This window comes from Coptis chinensis, chromosome 8 (genome assembly GCF_015680905.1).
Source record: "Coptis chinensis isolate HL-2020 chromosome 8, ASM1568090v1, whole genome shotgun sequence".
Classification (NCBI taxonomy): Eukaryota; Viridiplantae; Streptophyta; class Magnoliopsida; order Ranunculales; family Ranunculaceae; genus Coptis; species Coptis chinensis.
In genome coordinates this window covers 2,699,448-2,719,953 of record NC_141463.1, presented here as the reverse complement: position 1 = coordinate 2,719,953, position 20,506 = coordinate 2,699,448, and the positions used below count along the sequence as shown (strand labels likewise).

Here is a 20,506-nt window from a genome sequence, read left to right as displayed (position 1 = left end):
AAGTTAGGCATCATGTCACATACCATCACTTCAATGCATACTCGAGCATAATCCAACTTCAATTTCTTCTTAGTTACGTTGCTTGGTCCTGACTAATAGGAACTCCTACCTTACTAGCAAGGAATCCTAAGCCAACATTAGTCCATAAAACCTTTGGAACATTATGGATCTTGACCCCATAAAGGGACCAATTAAACATATTTTTTTTGTTGCTTTACTCTTCGAAACCATGAGCAAATAATGAATAATCCCCCCCAATTAATAAAAACCGGTCCTTGTTCCAGTATAACTTGATGGTCCTCATTGTTAGCAAACTAGATGTAGAACAATTCCTTATCTGCAGTTACATCAAAGGCCCCATTAGATCTCCATCTCATTTGAAGAACACTTTTGACATAGGGGGAAAAAACCTTTGATTAGTAAAGAAACACACTAGAAATTCTCTCCATTCAGTCTCCCCCCCCCTCATAATGATGTGTGCGGGCCGGGTTAGCACACAAAACTTGTCTTCTCTCTTCGTACTTGCCCGCCGGTATATTTTAAGGAAACAACTGAGTTATTTGACCACGGTCTTCGAAATGTTCTTCAAGCCATTATAGTGCAGGATGGTTATGGGTTTGGTGATCTCCAATGGCACCTTTCCACACTCCCTTTGCACCTTGGTGGTCTTGGTATTAATTGTGATGTTGTCAATTTCAGCTTTGTGGCCTCACAAACTCAACAAAAGAGCTCCAAAATCACACCCTAAGAATTCGTACAACCTAACCACTCCTATTGGGCAAATCGTCGAAAATGTCTTAGCTGAACTATAATTTTGTATACCTGATTTGATTTCGACCTCAATACTCTAGTTACAATCGCAACATTCCCCTTTAAACCACAACAAATTTTGGCGGAAGCTTACTACGACAGGGTTATCTCTAGTATTGAGATGGGTTATTGTAGTGTCACGATCTGCAGAAGTCAAGGATAGACGGCGGATTGGCTTGGGGGTAAGATAAGAAAGGGAATACTGGAGTATGGAATCAGGGCTGCGGATACCTAGACCGCAGTACGGGATATACACATGGAAGAGAGGGCTGCGGATACCGTGAGATGGGGTGACATGTGGACGATTTAAAGAGAAAAGGAAGGGGTATAAAAAGAAAGAGGAGGTAGAGAGAAGGAGGAGGGAAAAAACGAAAAAGACCTAAAGAGAAAAGAGAGAGAAAAGGATGAAAGGAGGAAAGGGATATAACATTTGGCGCCGTCTGTGGGGAAGAGAAAGAAGAAGGCAACGAAGAGATGGAAATAGTAGTAAAAAGAGGAAGAGGTAGGCCAAAGAAGGTAGCACTGTAGGAGCCAGACGAGGAGGTGGTGAGTGATGAAGGGGGAGATCCAGGAAAGGAAACAGCCGTGGGTTCGACATCTGAGCAGACAAAGCTTATGCAAGATGAGATAGTGAGGTTGAGAGAGGAGAATGACACTTTCAGAAGAGAAAGAGAAATAGAGGAGGAAGCGAGCGAGGGGTCGGATAATGAAAAAGAAAGGCCAAATTTGGTTGAAAACTCGGTGACCAGCCTCACTATGGAACAAGTTCAGGAGATGATAAATAACGACCGAGAGGTAAACCTTCAATAGACGAAGATTCAAGTAGGAGCGGCTAGCCAAGTGGTGGCCGATCTGAACCATAATTTGCTGGCCGACACCATTTGGGCTTATGAGGTTCCTAAACATTCAATCAGCCCAGATTTGAATGGTACGATGGCAAAGGCGATCCTGCAGATCACATTCACCATTTTCGGCAACAAGTGCCTTTATGGCAAGAATCGCGGTATGATGGACTGCGATGCATGATGTTCCCGGCTAGCTTAAAGGGTGGAGCGTCGGACTAGTACTATCGGTTGTCATCGAAGAGCATAGACAATTTTCAGGAGTTAGAGTAGGCTGTCGTAGACCACTTCATACATAAAAAAAGGCAGGTAGTAGATATTGTGGCTTTGTTTAACGTGAGGCAAAGGTCCGCGGAGTTAGTGAGGGATTTCTTGTGTAGATTCAAGGCTGAGACATTGAAGGTGGAGAACATGGATGAAAGGATCGTGGTAATAGCGTTTGAAAGAGGCCTTCGTCTAGGGACCAGTGTACTTAAGTCTGTGGCTAAGAGTGAGATTGCGACCTTGCATGATTTGTATCCCCACGTGGGAAGTTACATAAGGTATGAGGATACAATGCAGAAGGATTCCAGAAGATCAGGGAAGGCCGTGCTATCCTTAGAGAAGAGCTAGCGAGGATCGCCGAAAAACTAAGACATTGGATAGGGGAAATAGTGGGTATTGCGGGTACTCATCGCGGCCTAAAAGAGGTAGAGAAGGAGTCAGGAGGGACAGTAAGGAGAGAAAACCATATCGTGAGTTGGAACAGATGCCACTGAATAGACTGCTGAGTGGGATCTTGCCTTTAATTAAGAGTCTTCAGGGTTATGAGGGATCGCGAAGCACGCCAGTGGAGATGCAAAGTAAGCCATATTGTGCATATCATCAGATACAAAACCATAAGACTAATGATTGTTACACATTGAAATGGTTGATTCAGAGATTGTTAGAGAAGGGAATGCTGAGAGAGTTTATAGCGAGAACTCAGAAAGATGAGCAGGTACCGGTTCAAGGTAGGATACTGAGAACAATCAACGTGATCTTCAATGGAGAGGTTTTGAGTCACAATGCCTATAGGGATAAAATAAGGCAAACCGCGAGTATTCAGCAAGTCAATGAGGTATCAGGACCCTCGCGGCCAAGTTCATGGTTTGCGGAGGGAATGGAACTCATAGTGTTCACTGTCGTGGTCTTCAAAGCTGTTAATTCCCCGCACAAGGATGCATTAGTCATTAAGGTAGCAATGAGCAATTACATGGTGAAGAGGGTGTTAATTGATTGCGGCAGTGCCGTGAACTTGCTATTCAGATGGGCAATGGAGGAAATTAAAATAGATGCGAAACAGCTAAGACCTTCACGGACAAATTTGTATGGATTCAACAGAAGTATGACTGAGCTTATGGGAGAGCTTTTACTACCCGTGACAATGGGACCGGTGACGATGTTTACTCGGTTCAAGGTGGTAAATTCAGATTCACACTACAATGCCATTTTGGGGAGGCGTTGGATCCACGAGGTGAAGGTGGTACCATCAACATACTATCAAGTGATTTGATTCTCCACCACGACAGGAATGTATGAAGTCCGCGGTGACCAAGTGGTGGCTAAGAATAGTTATCAGGGGATGGTGAAGGGTATGGTCCGTGGAAGTCAGGGAGAGGTGTCAGACACTGGGAAGAGGTCTGCATAGCAATTACAGAGCGCCACCAGGGAGGATGAGGCGGAGCTTGCGATAGGGCCGAAGACCCTCGATGAGATCAAAATAGTGAACTTGGGGATGAGGGACGAAAAGAAGTTTACATCAGTAGGGTCCAACTTACCAGATGAATGGAAGAGTAAGTTGATATAATTTTTGTCAGAAAACAAAGATATTTTTGCATGGGTAATTGAGGATATCATAGGATTAGATCTAGGTTTTGCGTGTCACCACTTACACATGAATGTGGATGCAAAACTTGTGAGGCAAAAGATGAGAAGCATTAGGTCGAAGTATGCAGAGGGGATTCGTGAGGAGGTTGCAAGACTAAAAGGGGAGTGAATAATCAGAGAGGTGGAATTCACAGACTGGCTGTCTAACATCGTCGCTGTACCAAAGAAGAATGGAAAGGTCTGTATGTGTGTCGATTTCACAGACGTCAACCTAGAGTGTCCAAAAGACAGTTATCCCATACTGCGAGTAGATGAGTTAGTGGATAGAACAGCGGGATTCAAAATATTTTCTTTTATGGATGCTTCTATGGGATATAACCAGGTCACGATGTTCGGACTAGATCAGGAGAAGACAACCTTCATGGTAGAGGGCGGTACATATTGTTATACGAGGATGCCTTTTGGTTTAAAGAACGCCGGGGCCACCTTCCAACGGTTGGGAGAAAAGATGTTTGAGGGCAAGATGATTGCTGCCTAACAAAGTTGATTGCTCTAATGGGGACGTTTTTAATGGAGACTGGGAGTGAGATAACTTAAGTTGGGTTTCCGATCTAGTGCTCTTTTTTATTACCTAGAATAGGAAACTAATCTTCTCGCCCAAACTCTTATCCTAAACCTCCTTTTTTCTTTCTACTTTAGGTAAAATCCTCCTCTGATTATAGAGTGAGTTCTTTGGTGAAAGCTAGCCAATCTTCACTATTGGTAAAATCCTACACTGTTAACATTGTGAGTTCTTTAGTGGAAACAAGCATCTTCCTCCGCTACATTGGGGGATGCTATTTGCGATCTTTTCTCATTTGTTGTTCTCGTGAGATGGCTTCGATCCCATTTGGGTTCAGTAGTGATAGACACCAAACATGTTTTCCAGTTGGGAATGGTGTGGAACAAGGGGAAAGTAGAAACAGAGTTGAAGATAACACAAACAAGGAATCCTATGCGAACATAGCGAAGGGTAGAATGAAGCAAACGGTGGATGTTTTATCTCTTCCTATGCCATCCAGGAAAGATGATAAACCAGCAATTAAGATTCCTCTAAGTTCATTTGAAGGAGGAGTAGAAGCATGTAAGTTTGCTCTTATTGCTCGAATGGATTCAAAGATTCTGAATTTAGACATTATCAGATCGGTAGTCAGCAATGATTGGGGTTTAACAGGAAGTTTAAATCTTTCACCTTTGGGAAAATGATATGTTGTGTTTCGCCTAGATAATGAAGTGGACTTCAACAAAATCTTCTTTGGGGGGCCTTGGCATCTTCAAGGATAGCTTGTAATATTTATAAGGTGGATGCCAAGCTTTAACATAGAATCTCATAGACAAACTGCTGGCTTTGTTTAGATTAAATTCCCATGACTGCCTTTTGAGTATTGGGAGGTTGACATATTAATGAGTATGGGTAAAGGTTTTGGCAGTCTTATTCGAGTTGACATGAATTCTCTGGAGCAGAATAATGGATATTATGCAAGTGTACTTGTTGATGTTGATTTGTCCAAACCGATACCAGACCAAATAAATGTTGAAGTGCCAGAATGAGGTATTGAGTTATGGCAAAAAGTTCAACTAGGTACTTTGCCTAAGTTCTGTAACCACTGCAAGATAGTTGGGCATTTAGTGTCAGAGTGCATGCAAGTATCTTAAAATAGTGAGCAAGTACCAACACCTCAACAGGTACAAATGCCTACATCATAGACGCAAGCTCTAGACAAAGGAAAAGAACCGATGGCACAAGAAGCACAGTCACAAGGAAACAATACTAGACTTTCTAAGAGTCAAAGAAGAAGGTTAAAGTTAAGGATTTAGGCCACTGAATGGAGACCAGTACCTTCTACAGTTACCAATGAAGTAGAACCTTATCCAGCAGCAGGCAGGGAAATGCATACAAGTTCTGAAGAAGTGAGACAACCTGATATCAATCTTCAGGTACCCTCTGACAATATTTCACAAGAAGAAGTAGTTGATTTATCTCCAGTAATTACGTCTATATCTCCTTGCAATATGGTAGCGCGAGGGGAGGCAGCACAAAATGGGAATACTGACATCATTGCATGGAAGGAGATAGATCCTATAGCAGAAAGTGCTGCAGTTCTGGAGCAATCTTTAGTCCCCTTTACTCTTGAACTAAGCAATGCTGCAGTGGAACATGAAATGGCGTTAGCATTCAACATGGAAGCTAGCAGGTTTCACTTACTATTAGACATTGATGAAGAGGATGGAAATTCTGAGGTAGACAAGCTGCAAGAGGAGACTGAGTTTTTTCATGATCAAATCATAGAGAATGAAGGTGCTGAAGTTGAACCTGCTACACCAATGGTGCCAACTGGTGTTGTTACATGATTTAGCAAAGTTTGTTATAACGCAAGTCAACAGTCCAGTAAAAAATCTCAAGCTGCAACAGACAAGAATCAAAGTAGTGGCAAAAAGGGAAGGGGCAGAACAAGAGGCTCCAACAATAAAAAGCACAGATGATTACATCAATGTATTTTCGGAATGTCAGAGGCACCAATGACATTGAGAAAGTGATGCAGTACAGATGCTTGCTGAAGAATACCTTGATGAATATGATAAGGTCGGAGTATGAGAAGTTGCTTTGAAAGATACGAGGGCGCACGCGCTCAGTTTTGCCTTGATTCAAGCGCGGGTTGCGCTCAAAGCTAGAGAATGTTATAGTAGAGAAAGTGTGGCACACGCTTAGTTTTGCCTTCACGCACGTGCTTTGAGCTTTATCGCGGACTTTATGCGAATTATTGCTTGTTTTGTCTATTTTTGGTAGGATTGGTTTGGTGGATTCACCGCTTATTTAGTTTAGGGTTAGGACGCCTATTTAAAGGCTTAAGAGAATTGTGATAGAATTATTCATTGAGTTTATAAAATTATTTCATCATTTCTTGGTTAAAGAGCGATTCTTTGATTGTTTGTGAGCTAACGTACTTAGTATTACATTAGTTGGTATCAGATTCAGCTACGATCTAAATATGCCTCATCAAGCAGGAAGAAGATGTGGTAGACCTTAGAGAGAAGCAAATCTGGTTGATGTGTATGCTCGTGACTGCATGACCGAACTTTCAAGGCAGCTAGCTGCGCTAACCCACCAGGTCGAGGCCCTTAATCGGCAACCCGACCACCCACAAGACTGTGACCCACAGCTAGTGGAGGACGATCTGGAGGCAGAGGATAACAACCCCTTTGCCATTTTGGAGGAGGATGATAATTTCCCGCGTGTTCTGCAACACAGAGAGAACAGACGCTGGGAATTGGGTTTGAAAATTGATTTGCCTGAGTTTCATGGTAGCTTATAGCTGAACGATCTGATTGATTGGCTCGGGACTGTGGAGGAGGTTATGGGGTTCAAAGAGGTGCCAGACGACAAACAGGTGGCACTTGTGGCAACTCATTTTTGTGGTCGTGCTATGGCTTAGTGGCAACAGTTGAAAGCGACTCGTCACCGAAGAGGTAAATCTAAAATCATTGATTGGGGAAAACTTAAAAAATATCTCCGGGCCGATTTTTTACCATTCAATTATATGCGTGAACTATATCAACGCTTTCAGAACTTGCGTCAAGGTGCAAAATCTGTGGATGACTATACTAAAGATTTTTATCAGTTATTATCTCGTGTAGATTTGACAGAGTCTGATGATCAGTTGGTGGCCCGTTATATTGGGGGTTTCCGTTCTAACCTATAGGATGCCTTGAACCTGTTTGATGTTTTTTCGGTCTCTGAGGCTTATCAGCGTGCCTTAATTTTAGAAAAACAACAGAACTGCAGGAGTAGTGGTTCTGTTCCCCGTACTCCTAATGTTCCTATCACTAGGCCGCAGGGTCCAGAAGCTCTAAGTCGTGGCATTATTGCAGTTAAGTGTTTTCGTTGTGGTGAGATGGGTCACTATGCTAACCGATGTTCCAAACCGCCGGCTCCTGGTAAGATTTTGTTTGCCGAGAATGAGGATATTGATGAGGATCCCACGGTGGTTTTTCGGGGGCTCCTATTTTTGATGTGGGTTCGGATGACATTCCGGAAGAACTCGTCATTGGTGACAGGGGTGAACTTCTGGTGGTGCACCGACTGTGTTTTACTCCTAAAGAGACTTAGGGTGATGGTTGGCTCCGCAATCATATTTTCCAGTCGACTTGTACCATTCTAGGGAAGGTCTGTAAGCTGGTTATTGATTCAGGTAGCTGTGAGAATATCATCTCTTCTGAAGCTGTTCGTAAGCTTAACTTGGCCACTGAGAAACATCCGGCACCTTATTCTCTCTCTTGGCTGAAGAAGGGCACAGAGGTAACAGTGACTAAACATTGTTTGGTTTCTTTTTCTATTGGTTCTAAGTATATTGATAAGGTGTGGTGTGATGTTGTTACTATGGATGCTTGCCATTTGTTATTGGGTCGCCCCTGGCAATTTGATCGGCGGTTGCTCATGATGGTTGGAAGAATACTCATAGTTTTTAGTTTGAGGGTGTTAAAATTATATTAGTACCAACTCGGGAGCCTGTGCTCACAGCTGCAACCAAGCCAAAGTCTTCTTGTTTGGCTTTGTGCAGTTTTGAGACCGAAATGCTTGGTGCTAGTCATGTGTTTATTTTAATGTGTGAACCTAATACGCCAAAGATTGCAGTGCCAGCGTGTGTGCAAGGATTGTTACAAGAGTTCTCAGACCTTTTTTTGGATGAGTTACCGGTTGGTTTTCCTCCTATGAGGGATATACAACACCAAATTAATTTGGTTCCTTGTTCTAAAATCCCGAATCGTCCGCATTATCGGATGAGTCTGAAATAGCATCCTAAGTTATAGCGGCAGGTTACCGATTTGCTTGATAAAGGATTTATTCGGGAAATTTTAAGCCCATGTGCGGTTCCTACTTTGTTAGTTCCCAAGAAGGATGGGTCTTGGCGTACGTGTGTGTTGACAGTCAGGCTATTAATAAGATCACTACCAAATACAAATGTCCTATTCCAAGGTTAGATGATCTCCTCGATCAGTTACATGGTGATGTCTTCTTTACCAAGTTTGACTTAAAATCTGGTTATTATCAGATTCGCATCCAAATTGGTGATGAGTGGAAGACCGCCTTTAAAACTAAGGAGGGCCTATATGAGTGGTTGGTCATGCCATTCAGTCTCTCTAATGCACCCAGTACTTTCATGCGAGTCATGAACCAGGTGTTGAAGCCATTTTTGGGCAAGTGTGTGGTGGTTTACTTTGATGACATCTTAATTTACAGCAAGGATACCGCGTCTCATCTCCAGGATCTCCAGGCGGTGTTATCTGTCTTACGCCAAGCTTCGACTCTTTCTTTGCTGTTTGCCAAATGCATTTTCTCAGACTTCGGTTACGTTTTAAGGTTATGTGGTTTCGCAAAGAGGTATCTCAGAGGTCGAGGCGGTTCGCTCCTGGCCTAACCGGACGACCTTAACTGAAGCCCGTAGTTTTCATGGGTTTGCTTCTTTTTATTGCTGCTTTGTCCCTCATTTTAGTACTATCACTGCTCCTATTACAGATTGTTTCCGTGGTAGTAAGTTTCTTTGGTCTCAGGCAGCTGAAGAGAGTTTTAAGTTTCTCAAGGCTAAGTGATAGGAAATTAGTCGATCTAAATTAATTAGACTAATCTAACCCTAGTTAAACCGCAAGCGCACAGCTATCGTTGAAAATAGTTGCGGCAAACGGGTCGATCCCACAGGGATTGCTATTTAGGGACAATTGAATACTAAAATATTACCTAACCTAACTCGACAATGTTGTTTTTTTAGAAATTTGGAATTACTATTAACTAAAGCTAATTATTTTAACTACGTTTATGAAAATAATAAATTAAACAATTGAAATTAAACGAACAATTGGAGAGAAATACTAGAACTTTAGATTCCGCCACTAAACCTTTTAGTCAATATTTTAAGATTAGGTTTCAATGTTTCAAATTAATACGAGAAACATCCGAAAGAGAATTCAGTGTTTCTCGGGATTTTATTGTGACAACACTATTTTTTTTCATAAAAGCATCTTTCAAAATTCAGCACTAAAGATCAAACGTAAAAGATTACTCGTCTTTTGACGGCACGAATAATATCTAAATTTAATATTTGCAATTAAATCAAGCTTTGATCAATAACAATATATATTCAAACGACTAAGGATGCATGACATACAAAGTGAAAGAATAAACTACTATCAATCGTGAATATATTGAACGAAGATTAATCGGTTAACATCTAAGTGAAATTATCAAAACCCAAACTCAAAATAATAACATCAAGACTAGGGCTTCATCTTAGCCCTAGCTAATAGTTTAGCAATTCATAATAATGGAACTGAAAATAAAGAAAAGGTTAGGAGAACTCATGTTGACAGTGAAATCTCCTTGGCTTTCCTTCGTCTCGTTCTCGATTTTCGTGCGTCTCCAATTCTCGCTCTTCGGTGTTATGTTCTCTCTTCTGGATATTCTACTTCCTGTTCTCCAGAGCCCCCTTCCCTTCGATTTTTACTTGTATATATAGAGGTTTCGGTTTGAGCAGTATTTGATTTGGAATGGAATTAGAAGTATCTAATTCGGTAGCGAGATTTTCGAATTCGATCAGTTTGATTTGAATAAGGACTTTCGGCCTCTGGTTTCTCTTTTTGTTTCTGTTCGTGAGTGAAAGAGAATAGAATGTGGTGATCGGGTGGTCCAGTTGTATGGTGGGTTATTTAGTTGTTTAGTTGTATGGTGGGTTGCAGGTTCTAAAGTGTATATGGGCTGGTGCTATGAAATGGGTAGGTGCACATGGTTCGGTCTTAGTTCTTGGACCAACTAAACTTGGACCCATGTATTCTATAATCCACGCCTCACCTGTTGGCTCAAATTGGATCAAACTGACCCAAGCTTTCGGTCATGAACAATCACATGGATTGGAAGCTTCCACCTTGGTCACGTGCCCACTTAGTTTCGTCTTTATGTGCATTCCTAAATATTCATAGTTATAGCGTTTCTTCCCTGTTACCGATCAGGTGCTAATCTCCACTGAGCTAGATCAACGTACACACACTAATATCTTTGAATCTCGACGGCTTCAACACTTTTAATCAAGTTAACTCCAATCCTGCAAAATCACTAAAAACACACTAATTAAGTCAAACGAATAAATTAAATGAACTAACTAGTATAAAATTGGGTGTAGATATATGTAACGTTTATGTGTCTATCACTAAGCTTATTTCGGCACCAATTCTTAAATTGTTGAATTTTTCATCTCCCTTTGAAGTGTGTACTAATGCTTCTAAAGTTGGTATTGGGGCTGTTCTTAGTCGAGATACTCACCACCATAAACATTTCAGGTGAAAACTCTCGTGTGCGAAAACGTAACTACGATGCTTATGAGTTAGAATTTTATGCCGTTGTTCAGACCCTTAAACATTGGCGTCATTATTTGATTCACTCTGAATTTCTCCTTTATACTGACCATGAAGCACTTAAGCATATTGGAAACCAAGATAACGTCAGTGCCCGCCAACTGCACTGGTATAGTTATTTGCAAGATTTTACCATTGTCTTGCTCCACAAATCTGGGGTTCAAAATCGTGTGGCGGATGCTCTTAGCAGGCGTTCTTTGTTGTTGGTGTCCTTGCGTACTTCAGTTTTTGGGTTTGACTCTTTTCCTGAGATGTACACTAGTGATCTCTATTTTTCACTTGTTCTGACTGAAATAAAGGAGGGCCAGTTATCTAAATTTTCTCTACAGGAGGGGTTTTTGTTTAAGGGTAAGCGTCTCTGTGTTCCTGCCTGCAGCCTTCGTCTCTGCCTCATCACTGAGTTGCATAATGAGGGCCATTTTGGGCATGACAAGACACTAAGGCTCGTCTTTGAGTCTTATTTTTGGCTGGGTCTTAGCACAGATGTTCGCAAATTTGTTGCTCATTGTCATATTTGCCAAGTCTCAAAGGGCCATGCTACTAATGCAGGGTTATATATGTCTTTACCTGTTCCGAGTCGTCCATGGTGTGATATCAGTATGGACTTTGTTCTTGGTCTTCCTCGTACTCAACAGGGTCATGACTCTATTTTTGTGGTAGTAGATCGGTTATCTAAGATGGCATTTCATTGCGTGCAAGAAAACTACCGATGTTGTCAGTGTTGCCCAGTTGTTCTTTCACGATATTTACCAGTTACATGGTTTGCCTACATCTATTGTTTCTGATCAGGATACTCGTTTCCTTAGTCATTTTTGGCATTGTTTATGGAAGATGATGCACAATGAGTTGAAATTTAGTACTGCCTATCATCCACAGATGGATGGCGAGACTGAGGTTGTTAACCGGTCCTTGGGTAATCTGTTACGTTCTTTGGTGGGTACTAAGATCAAGCAGTGGGATTCTCATCTTGCCCAAGCCGAGTTTGCCTTTAACCGTTCGGTTAATTAGAGTTATGGGTATAGTCCCTTCCAGGTTCTCTATGGGTTTAATCCTCGTGTTGCGGCTGATCTGGCACCTATTCCTGGTTTACAACCTATTCATTCTACTGCTTCTGAGATTGCTTAACACCTTCAGGATACTCATACTACTGTTCGTCAGAAGTTATTAGAGTCCAATGCAAAGTACAAGGATACTGTTGATCGCCACCGTCGTGATGTTCATTTTGAGGTAGGCGATTTTGTCTGGGCTATCCTTACTAAAGACCGTTTTTCCATTGGTGACTATAATAAATTGAAACATTGAAAGATTGGTCTTGTGGAGGTGATTGAAAAGATTAACGCAAATGCCTATTGCCTTCGTTTTGAGTAGTCATATCCAGACTTCGGATGTCTTTAATGTTCGACATCTCATTCCATTATGTGGTGACTCGTCTGACGATGAGGATGCTTTAAATTCGAGGATGAATTCCTTCCAACCAGAGGGGAATGATGCAGTACAGATACTTGCTGAAGAATACCTTGATGAATATGATAGGGTAAGAGTATGAGAAGTTGCTTTGAAAGATACGAGGGCACACACGCTCAATTTTGCCTTGATTCAAGCGCGGGGCATGCTCAAAGCTGGAGAATGTTACAGTAGAGAAAGCGCGGCATGCGCTCAGTTTTGCCTTCGCACACGCGCTCTGGGCTTTATCGCGGGATTTATGTGAATTATCGCTTGTTTTGTCTATTTTTGGTAGCATTGGTTCGGTGGATTCACCGCTTGTTTAGTTTAGGGTTAGGATGCCTATTTAAAGGCTTAGGAGAATTGTGATAGAATTATTCATTGAGTTTATAAAATTATTTCATCATTTCTTAGTTAAAGAGCGATTCTTTGATTGTTTGTGAGTTAACCCACTTAGTATTACATTAGAAAGCTAGGGAGATAAATAAAGTAAGAGTGGCTAAGAAGCTTAGTGTTTTTTGTTTGCTTGAAACCAAAGTGCGGCAAGACAAGTATGAGTACATAAGAAACATTTGTTGTCCACTCTAGGAACATGCGAATAACTATGACAAAGATCCAGCAGGTAGAATTTGGATTTGTTGGGATTCTTATATGATAAGTGATAAGCACCCAAAACTATAAAATAAACCATGTAGAGGCATTACATATTGGTTAATTATGTGTGTAATAAATACAAATTAATTGTATTTTCATGCTTTTGCAGGTTTCGACACGTAAACGATGAAATTTCAACAAAACCGGCATTTTGGCAAGGAAACAAAGCGAATATGCTAATTGGAAACAAAGCCTTTTTATCAAGTCCAAAAGAAGCCTGTTGGAAGCTGAAAAAGATCATAATCAAGCCCATGAAGCCTGGTCAAAATAGTCAATTCCGAGTCAACCTTGGTCAAATCTTGCAGAAAAGTCAACGAAACTTCAGAAAATCATATCTTTTGACTCCGAACTCTGTTTTGGGCGTATGACCTGTCAAAACGATCAGCGTGACAAGCTCTACACAGTAGTATATAAGTTTTATCAATTTACTGGATAGAAAATTAAAATAGATCCAAACTAAGACACAGTAAAAATTTAATTACTATTCATCATGATGTCATTAATACATGCACAAACCACTTTCTCCACTTTGATATATGCACAAACCATTCCTAATTATTTATTTTGTAATGGGAATTACTATTCATCCACTTTCTCCACTTAAATTAAATAAATTCTATTATAAAAGTAGATTAATTTGTAACCTTTGGATTGAAAATGTAAGATGTAATCTTGGCCACCTATTTCACTCCTTTGAAACTATAAATAGGAGGGGTGGTGCTCTAAATAAACTTGCCAATTTACTTGTGATTTGTGGTCTTGTAGCCCTTCACTCTTCTTCTTCTTCTTCATTTTCATTAGTGTAGTTATCTCACCATGAGCTAACTCATCCCTTGTGGAGGGTTAGATAAACCCATGTGAGGATAACTCTACTAATGAAGATGTAACTCAATTGCTTAAAATTTAACAAGTTTGATTTTTACTTCAATTAAAAAATAATTAGAAGTGGAAAACAAACTAGAGGTTGAAGAAGTGCTCTAGAGATAGGGTGCTAATTTAATCTTTCATACTAGTAGAATCTCTTTAGAGATTTAGAAATTCTATTAGGGATCAAAGTTTAATTATTTACTTTGGTTTGTCTATGAATCAAACTGAATATGAAAACTAACAATTGAAATATGTCTTTCATTAATAGTAGTTTGAATCACATGGTAAATCAATCCTCCACAACTTTCTCTCTCTATTTTCTCTAAGCAAGTTAAGAATTAAGTTGTTGATTGTAATTTAAAAGTGAATTTAAAATAAGTGTAGTGTAAAGCATCCAACAAAATCCTTCGCTCATAAAGGTTTCTTGTGATTAGTTGAGTGAAGTTGTGAACCAAGAGTGCTTCAATGTTAGGCATGGGACGAAACCTTGCTCGAGCTACTCGAACAATGATTTGAAAGCAAGGTACTTGATATAAATCAGCTTCAAAAGTGATTATCAATAAGCATTGTGAAGTTTATTCACTGTCAAGTTACTTTCAAGCCTACTAATGAAGTTTTCATGCTAGAAATTCCAAAGCTCTCAGAACTAAACTATGGAGGGATATAATGTCTATTCAAAGTACTATCATGCTTCCTTGGGCTGCAGTTGGTGATTTCAACAACATAACTAAAGCTAAGGAAAGGATGGGGGGAAGTCCAATGCACCCTAGAGAAGCTGAGGAATTCGTGGAATGTTTACAAAGAGCAGGTCTGTCAGACTTGAGTTTTAATGGGTTCTTTTTCTCTTGGAATAATAAGGTGGAGGGAAATGGCAGAATAATGACTAAGATTGATCGATGCTTAGTCAATAGTTTATGGACTGATGTATATCCATCTTCTAAGGTAGAATTTCTAGCCCATGGAGTATCAGATCACTCACCAGTCCTACTTTTTTGGTATGATTATGAATGTAAAGCTTTACCTTTTAGGTTCAAGGATTATTGGGTAGAACAACAGGATTTTCAAAACATGTTGCGAGAAGTATGGGATGTGCAGTTGTTTTCGAACCCAATGTATGTCCTTATGCAAAAACTGAAACTTCTAAAGGCGAGAATCAAACCATGGGATAGATCTCAGTTCTCAAACATTCATGGTCGAGTGGAGCAAGCTAGGGAAGTCTTATATGATGTGCAAAGACAGCTGCAAGCTAAACCTTGGGATTTGTGGTTGGGACAAAGAGAAAAGGAAGCTCTCGGAAAGTATAGTGACTTGGCTTGGATAGAAGCTGCTGAAATCAAGAGTAAACAAGAAGATGTATGGGTGAGAGAAGGAGACAAATGCACTGTTTTTTTTCTTTAAATCGCTAGAGGAAAGGAAAGCTAAGAGTGGCATATGGTGCATCCAGAATGCAGATGGTGTTACTGTAACAGGCCAAGCTGAGGTTATAAAATCTCTAGTGGGGTATTACACTGATATTATGGTTTCTGAAGTAGTGGAGATTAGCAGAGAGGAGTTTTTCAACAGCCTTCATGTCAAAGCCATCATCCCACCCTCTATGAAAATTCTTCTAGAAGCTGATATCTCGCATAAGGAAATAAAGGAAGCGTTTTTTGGGATGAAAGAGAATGCAACACCTGGGATAGATGGATACACTCCTTTCTTTTTCAAAAGCTGTTGGAATATAGTTGGGGATGATTTTATAGAGGCTATCAGTAATGCTTTCAAATTTTGTAGATGTCCTAGAGGGATTAATGCTACTTTCATAAGTCTCATACCTAAAGTTAGCAATCCTTCAAAGGTTGAAGATTTTAGACCGATAGCGCTATGTAACACCATCTATAAATGTATTTCTAAGGTTGTGGCTAATATGATAAAGTTAGTCATTATTGTCCAAGCAAACCAATCAGCATTTATTCCTGGCAAATCCATTCAAGACAACATTTTGCTTTCTCATGAACTCTTCAAAGGTTATGATAGGAAGTATGACACTTCTAGATGCTCAATCAAGTTGGATATAAGGAAAGCTTATGACACGGTGAGTTGGGAGGCTATCCTAGCTATGATCAAGGTCTTTAACTTTCCTCCGTCTATGTATAAATGGATAGAGATGTGCATTGCAACTCCCTCTTACTCTATTATGATCAATGGTGCTCCTGAAGGGTTCTTTGAAGGGAAAAGAGGTATTCGGCAGGGAGATCCTTTATCCCCCTATTTGTTTGTTCTGGTGATGGAAATTCTCAGTTCTATTATTATGTAGAACATTAACAATAAAGCCATCTCATTTCATTCAAAGTGTAACAGAGTGAGACTGTCTCATCTAGCCTTTGTGGATGATGTTCTTTTGTTCTGCAAGGATAATTGTGCTTCTGTGACTGCTATCAAAGAGTGCTTAAAAACATTTGGAGATGCTACGGGGTTAAATATCAACAAGCACAAAACATCTTTGTTAGCTGGAGGATTAAATCACAAAGATGCTGTAGCTTTGGCTACCCTACTGGGAGTAGAGTTGGTTAAACCTCTTGTGAGATACTTAGGCGGTTAGGCCTTCCTCTCATCTCAGCCAGATTGGGGATAAGGGAATGTCAACCCCTTGTTGAGAAGATCACTAAGAAAATTACAAATTGGAAATCAAAGTTGCTCTCGCATGCAGGTAGATTAGAACTGATAAACTCAGTTCTTATTTCTTTCCACACTTATTGGCCGAGAACCTTTATTCTCCCAATTACTGTTTTTGAACAAGTGGAAAAGTTATGTGCACAATTCTTATGGAAGGGTACAACCATGAAGAAAGGGCACCACCAGGCATGCATGTTGGAGTACAGTTTGTCTCACTAAAGAAGAGGGTGGCTTGGGAGTTACGAATTTACAAAGATTGAACTCAGGCGCCTATTGTGGTCTAATTTTCAAGCTGGTGACAAGAGAGGACACTATATGGGTGGATTGGACTTGGAAGTAGCACATTAAGGAGAAGTTCTTATGGACCATGAGTATCCCAAAAGAATGCTCATGGACTTGGCAAAATATTTTGAGTACCAGAGAGATTGCAAAGAAATTCATCAAATATAAGGTTGCAAATGGGGAAAACACTCTACTATGGCATGACTTGTGGTGTACTCGTTCCCCCCTAATCCAAGATGAAGAGGCGGTGGCTGTCACACCCCGAATTTCGACAGAATTCGGAAAAACAATATTTGTTCCCAACTCTTCGATTTTTGAGGTGTGATGCACTCTCAACTTCCAAAAACCCAAAATCAGTTTAAATATGTGGATAATTAAAAACCAATAAAAAATTTCGAATAACCAAAAGTCCTCTTCATTACAAAAATTCACAAGTATGATTAGGTTACAAATCTCCTTTCAATAACTCTTTAATTAAAATTACAAATGAAAATACAAAAACATTGTCTCAATTGAAAATCTATTTCACCTTAAGGGAAAACAAAACATATCCTGAAATGCGACGCTAACGCAAACCACAAGCAGCAACCAACCTTCTTCAACATTAAACCTGTCAAGACTTATCAACTATGTTCATTTAATGAACACACCTAATAAGCAAACATGCAAATCGGGTTAGCATTATAAACAATGCTGGTGTGAGTAGCCCTAAAATACAAATTATACTTATACAAATATATACACAATCCATAAGGTAGTTAGTTCCTCCACCGAGGCGCCTTAACTTCCAACGACTAATACAACATCCTTAAGTACAATAATTTAGGCAGGTAGTTCCTCCACTGAGGCACCTTAACTTCCCACTAACCACACAACAAACTATACGCATAATAAATAAGGCATGTAGTTCCTCCATTGAGGCGCCTTAGCTTCCCAACCATAATACAAAGGCATTTAGTTCCTCCACCGAGGCGCCTTAGGTTCTAACTAAACTAAAAACCAGCCAAGCATATTCTATACTTACCGCATTTCATACTCAATTACAGAGTGGGTCGTCTCTGCACAAGTAATTAGTTTGACCCACCCTTCTACAAAACTATATACAATCATATATTTAAAGATATATCATTAACCAACATATTACCATAATTATATTATTTAAGGCTTTCTTTGCGTGTCCCTAAAATCACGTCGTATCTATGTCTTACCTAGTTTCCCTGGCTACCATAATCGCTACCTAACGCCGAACATGTACATCCACATGCCTCCCCTCACATAATGAACCACTCCATGCGTAGCTACCCTGAGCGGGATGCCGCACACTAGGTAACCCTTACACGAAAGCCATTATGTAAGTACTGCCACTATTCGACATAAAATATTGCGCGTCTCATTCTAATTTTGCGAACGGAATAATCAAGCCACTATTCGGCTATGCAAGAAGGGCCATTCAGATTCACTGAAACGCCAGAAGGGCGAATCAAATTTCTTACGCCAGAAGGGCCATTCAGATTCACTGAAATGCCAGAAGGGCCAATCATATCACATCATATACCATCACAAGGGCCAAATCACATGAGTTGTGGTAGCTATGTTCTAGGATTTTCGTTACGTAATTTATTCAGGTGTCATACATTCATGTCTCATAATAATTCTTGTTCTATCTCATGCCAGTATACTTAATTGTACTGAAGCTCAACGTTTCTCGTTATAATAAAATCCACATTATCACGTGCCAATACTATTCATTGCACGATATCCAAGTATCTCTATATCAAATCTCAAAAATTATTATTTCATGTGCCAATCATATATTGCACTACACCATATGGAATATCTCAAGCCTTCATAAATGCTACAATTCATTTAAGTAGCAACTCATAATAGTAATCAATCATGTAATGTATTCGTTCAATATAGTTATGTGAACTCAATTCACCATCAAAGGCATGCATTATTTCCATTTGTGCACAATATAAGTAGTATATAAATAATCAAAATATATGTCCATTCTACCACATAACGTCACAATAACGCCACCATAGCTCCAAATGTACCGCATAACATTTTTATAGCGGTTTAGGAATATTATGTCTCCTAACATTTCAATCTCGCCACATGTCAAAAATACACAACATCAATGTCAAATCTTTCTTAGATAATGACTGACCAATTATACAGGCTTTCGCAATATTCTATCATTGGACTTGTCCATACAATTTACAATATAAAACGTAGCACAATTCCACAATCAAAAGTCCACAATCAAAGCCCAAAACCAAAACCCGAAAGTCCAAACATTTAAAGACCTAATTGGACCCATTTTTAAGTCATATGGACCGGTCCAAACAAAAATAGAACTGGCCCAAACAAAAGAAATGAAACTGGCCCAAAAACTTAAACTGAACTGGCCCAAAACTAAATAATAAAATCTGGCCCAACAACTAATATAGAAACCGGCCCAAAACAAAAATAGATTTTTTGGCCCATAGCCCAACCGAAATAAACTTGCACTGGTGAGATGGGGAGCATTGGATCTCTCTCTCTGTCATCTCCTTCCCAGCGTCAGCAGCTAGTTTCCCAGCCACCACAAACCTCCACACACCACCCTACACAAACCCACCGAAATTGGTGAGGGTGAAAAACCTCACAACATTAATTAACAAAGAAACTCCCAATTTCCGATTTCGAAATCACTCCCCAAATTATGGATCCGACCGCCATTAACGGTTTCTTCGAGCTTTGATGACCTTTCCAAAGACCCATTCAAACAACAATAACCAAACCTCAACCCCTTTCTACCCTCAATCTCCAATAAACACAAAAACAACAATAACAGTTCACATTTATTTTACTGGCGATTTCTCTGAGTTGCCATTAACGCCCTTTCAAGCTCTAACAGTCCCCCGACATCACCCAAACATCAAACCAACAATCCACAATCAATACAACAATAGGAATTTAAAACCACAACAAAAAAAGAGTAAAACTATAAGGGACAATTTCTGTCTCCTGGGCTTGTGCCACCATTAACGGGCCCAATCAAGCTTCTTCGAAAGTTCAATTTCAATTTCTGATATTCAACAGAGTTTAATTTAATAATATGACACGACGCCGAAAATAACAAGAGAATGAGCAGTAACAATGGACGGAAACATTGGACAGACAAATATGTCTGTATACACGTAAAACTAAACTATTGGTTCGATGAAAAATAGCGAAATAACTACTCATCTATATCGGGAAAAGTATCTAGAATATGAAAGAAAACCGATTCCGCGCCAGCTAGAATATGCATGATCCGTGCTTTTCTAGTTCTAATGAAAAATTAGTTTTTTTTTTCTTAAAAACCTCCATTTTTGAAAAACCATCCCATTCTAAAGAATTCTACCATATTTTACTTTAAGAAACTTTCCATATATTCTCCCATAAATTTCGGAATTATTCTCTCCTTGTTTCCTTATTAATACAATCTCTACACATTATTTTAAAACTTAAAAACTTTCCTATTAAATCCTTTTCAAACCAAACAAACCAAACAAACTATTTTCCCTCTTTTTTTCCAAAAAGTCAAGCATACATATTCACTCCACTTAACTTAAGACTTAGTCAATATTATATTACTATTATTATTGTTATTTTGTAAAATAATTAATTTTGGACAT

General features: G+C 39.7%; 1 protein-coding gene across 1 annotated transcript; it reads left to right on the top strand.

Moving 5' to 3' along the window:
• The first annotated feature begins 2,487 nt into the window (after positions 1-2,487).
• LOC147479307 (uncharacterized) lies at positions 2,488-3,186 on the top strand. Its single transcript, XM_086578400.1, has one exon. The coding sequence runs from the start codon at positions 2,488-2,490 to the stop codon at positions 3,184-3,186; it is 699 nt and encodes a 232-aa protein (XP_086434526.1).
• The last annotated feature ends 17,320 nt before the right edge of the window (positions 3,187-20,506 follow it).

Bases quoted from the DNA above. Each gene is read 5' to 3' on its own strand.
- LOC147479307 (XM_086578400.1), top strand. From the start codon at position 2,488: ATGCAAAGTAAGCCATATTGTGCATATCATCAGATACAAAACCATAAG.